Consider the following 3092-nt stretch of genomic DNA (forward strand, 5'->3'; position numbering starts at 1 on the left):
GTTTAGCCAATCACAACACACTGGGCTAGCTAACCAATCTGAGCCCATCGCCTATTTCTGAGGGAGGGACTTCATAGCAGGAAATGATCAGTGCGTTTCTCAGAGAAGGGACAGGTAAATGATGTGTAAAATAATAATTTTTTTTAAAACTAAGCATTAACACATGTTAGACTTCACCCCATAAACACAATCAAGCCTAGAAAAAAAAACAGTGAACCAACCCTTTAAATTAAGTATTTTCTGAAGCGTGATTGGTTGTGTGTGTATCAGGGAGATGGACTGTACCTTGCTGTGAAGCTGATCTGCAGCAACTGCTTACAGGATGGTGGGTCTACAAGAGCTTTCAACACACCAGAGTCTGGACTCACCCTGAACACTTCAATGCCACCTTCAGCATCTAGACACAAAACATGAGCTCAGCTAGATACAAAGTAACAGCCATGATTGTAAAGATCAGATGATAAAAAAAAAACAGGATTAGAGCTGCAATCTCTTATTACATCAACCTTGTCAATGCTAATGCAACTACATGGTCATTCCACTCCACAGCTGCTTCGTCCATAGCCAAAGCTTTTTACCTGTAAGTGTGGTCCAGTAGCTAAAGGAGCCACCTCTGTTGTAGAGGTAGACCTCTTTGACAGTTGTTTGTCCAACAAAGCAGGTGCCAAAATCCACAGTGGAACTGGAAAGGTGCAGTGTCGGTAATGCCAGATTAGCACAAAGGGACACTGTCTGAAACAGTCAAACAGACAACAGTATTTACAACATGGTTACTTGTAGAGTATTCGTATTTGGCTACAAAAGCTCAGATATCAAGAAACCTTGCTTCTGGTTCATAGATACTTTGAAGCTGAATTTTCAGCAGCCATTATTTCAGTCTTCAGTGTCACATAATCGTTCTGAAATATTCCAATATGCTGATGCTCAAGAAGCATTTCTTATTATTACCAATATTGAAAACAGTTGTTCTGCTTAATATATTCTTGTGGACAATCTAATACATATTTTGTCAAGATTCATTAATAAATAGAAAGTTCAAAAAACAGCATTTCTTTGAATAATTTTTTTTAAACTAAGCATTAACACATGTTAGACTTCACTCCATAAACACAATCAAGCCTAGAAAAAAAAACAGTGAACCACCCCTTTAACAAAAGAATCATTAAATGTACACAATAAGGGGAAATAATTGGTTAAGAAATATAGCAAAAGTACATTTCCAACTTCTTTTTTATTTCTCCAACCTACATACATACACCTACATCTCCAACATATCAATTTATCATGTTGAGTCATTAAAAACATTCAAACCACCCTTTTTCAAACTATGTACAATCAGAAGGTAGAGAAAAAAAAATCTGTTTTACAGCTAAATGATTAACAGTTTTATCACTATAACTTAAAGAGAACAGGAAAAGTGATCTAAACCACAAAAAAATAAATAGCATTTCTTTTTTTTCTCCTCACATAATAAATATAACAATCACCTCTGTAGTCTAAAGCATCAATTTCAAAATAAAACATTTTCCTAACTGATTTTGTCTCTAGGCAAACATTACAAAGACAAGACAGAGATTGTTCAACATATGAGCCTATGAATTCAATGGTGAACAGACATTTATCACTTCATAAATTACAGCAGTAGAAAGTAAACAGAACAGCACCCTAAAACAAGCTTAAAACTGATAAACTTCATGTAATGACTCACAGCTCTGGTGTACCATATAACATGGTCAATTAATTATTGACCTGAAGCTCAGAACACTGTCATGGTGACATTTTGCCCTTCCGTGTCCAATATAATCCACAGATGCAAATGGTAAAATGGAAATATATTGCGTACAGTTACATGGCTATTATTCAGACAGATATAATTAAGTTAAAGGCACTAAAAAATCTGATAGTGACTATAGCGTATTTTTATAAGACAAACATGTTCCACTGAACGCTTAGTTTGACTGTTGTTCTATATGATTATCGATCATAAACAGACGCTTGGGAATAATTTTTGGGGTCACCAAGCAAGATGTTTGTGTGGAATCCATCTGCCTGCCTCACTTAACTTTCTCTCGTGCCCAAACACGGCAGGAAATGGGGGCTGTGATATCCACCACAGGAAGGCTACAGTTCCTGTCACAGGAAAACTGTCCATATCAGTGCGCTGAACCACTCTGTGTGCCATCCTGAAGATACAAGTAACACATTAGCTATGCAAACAAGCATGCACTTGAAAATGGCAAGAGGAAAAACAATACAGAAAACAGTGTAAAACAGGAGTAATCAAATCGAAATTCAAATAATTTGTTTCCTTAAAGGGGCTATGTATATATAGAACTCAGAAACCCTTGTTATTAGTGACACCGGTGGCAGTTAAGTGAACTGCAGCCAGCAACTCATTGCTTGTGCTCGCACTCGTGCACATGTAACATACAGTCATGGCCAAATGTTTTGGCAGTGACATAAATTTTATGTTTTGCCAAGTTTGCTGCTTCAGTATTTGTAGATTATTTTTCCACGTTTCTATGATATACTGAAAAACAATGATAAGCATATCATAAGTTTTAAAGGCTTTTATTGGCAAAAAAATATGAGTCAATATTTACAGTGTTGACCCTTGTTCTTAACCTCTGCAATTCGCTCTGGCATGCTGGATATTAGCTTCTGGGCCAAATCCTGACTGATGGCGATCCATTCTTGCCATATTAGTTCTCGGAGTTGATCACAATTCGTGGGCTTCTGCTTGTCCACTCGCCTTTTCAGGACGGACCACAGGTTCTCTATGGTACTGAGTTGTCAATCCGGTGAGTTGTCTAGCCACGGATCCAAAAATGTCAATATAATAATTTTCGATCCACTTTATCACTCTTGCTTTGTGACATGGTGCTCTATCATGCTAGAAAATGCACGGATCATCATCAAATTGCTCATGGATCGTTGGAAGTAGTTGCTCTTGCAGGACGTTTTGATACCATTCTTTATTCATGGCAGTGGTTTTGGGCAGAATTATGAGAGCCCACTCCCTTGGCTGAAAAGCAACCCCACACATGGATGGTCTCAGGATGCTTCACTGTTGGCACAACACAGGACTCATG

At 37.7% G+C, this 3092-nt stretch overlaps 1 protein-coding gene across 1 annotated transcript in view; it reads right to left on the reverse strand.

Annotated features, from left to right (window-relative positions):
* Positions 1-1467: 1467 nt before the first annotated feature.
* Positions 1468-3092, reverse strand: part of LOC107700310 (low-density lipoprotein receptor-like) — a 12019-nt gene continuing 10394 nt past the window's right edge. The window contains exon 14 of the mRNA XM_016501936.1: positions 1468-2183. Within this exon, the coding sequence (XP_016357422.1) occupies positions 2154-2183 (30 nt within the window). The 3' untranslated portion in view covers positions 1468-2153. The remainder of the gene's footprint in view (positions 2184-3092) is intronic.

The sequence above is a fragment of the Sinocyclocheilus anshuiensis genome, unplaced genomic scaffold, assembly GCF_001515605.1.
Source record: "Sinocyclocheilus anshuiensis isolate Anshui unplaced genomic scaffold, SAMN03320099.WGS_v1.1 scaffold477, whole genome shotgun sequence".
In the NCBI taxonomy this organism is placed as follows: Eukaryota; Metazoa; Chordata; class Actinopteri; order Cypriniformes; family Cyprinidae; genus Sinocyclocheilus; species Sinocyclocheilus anshuiensis.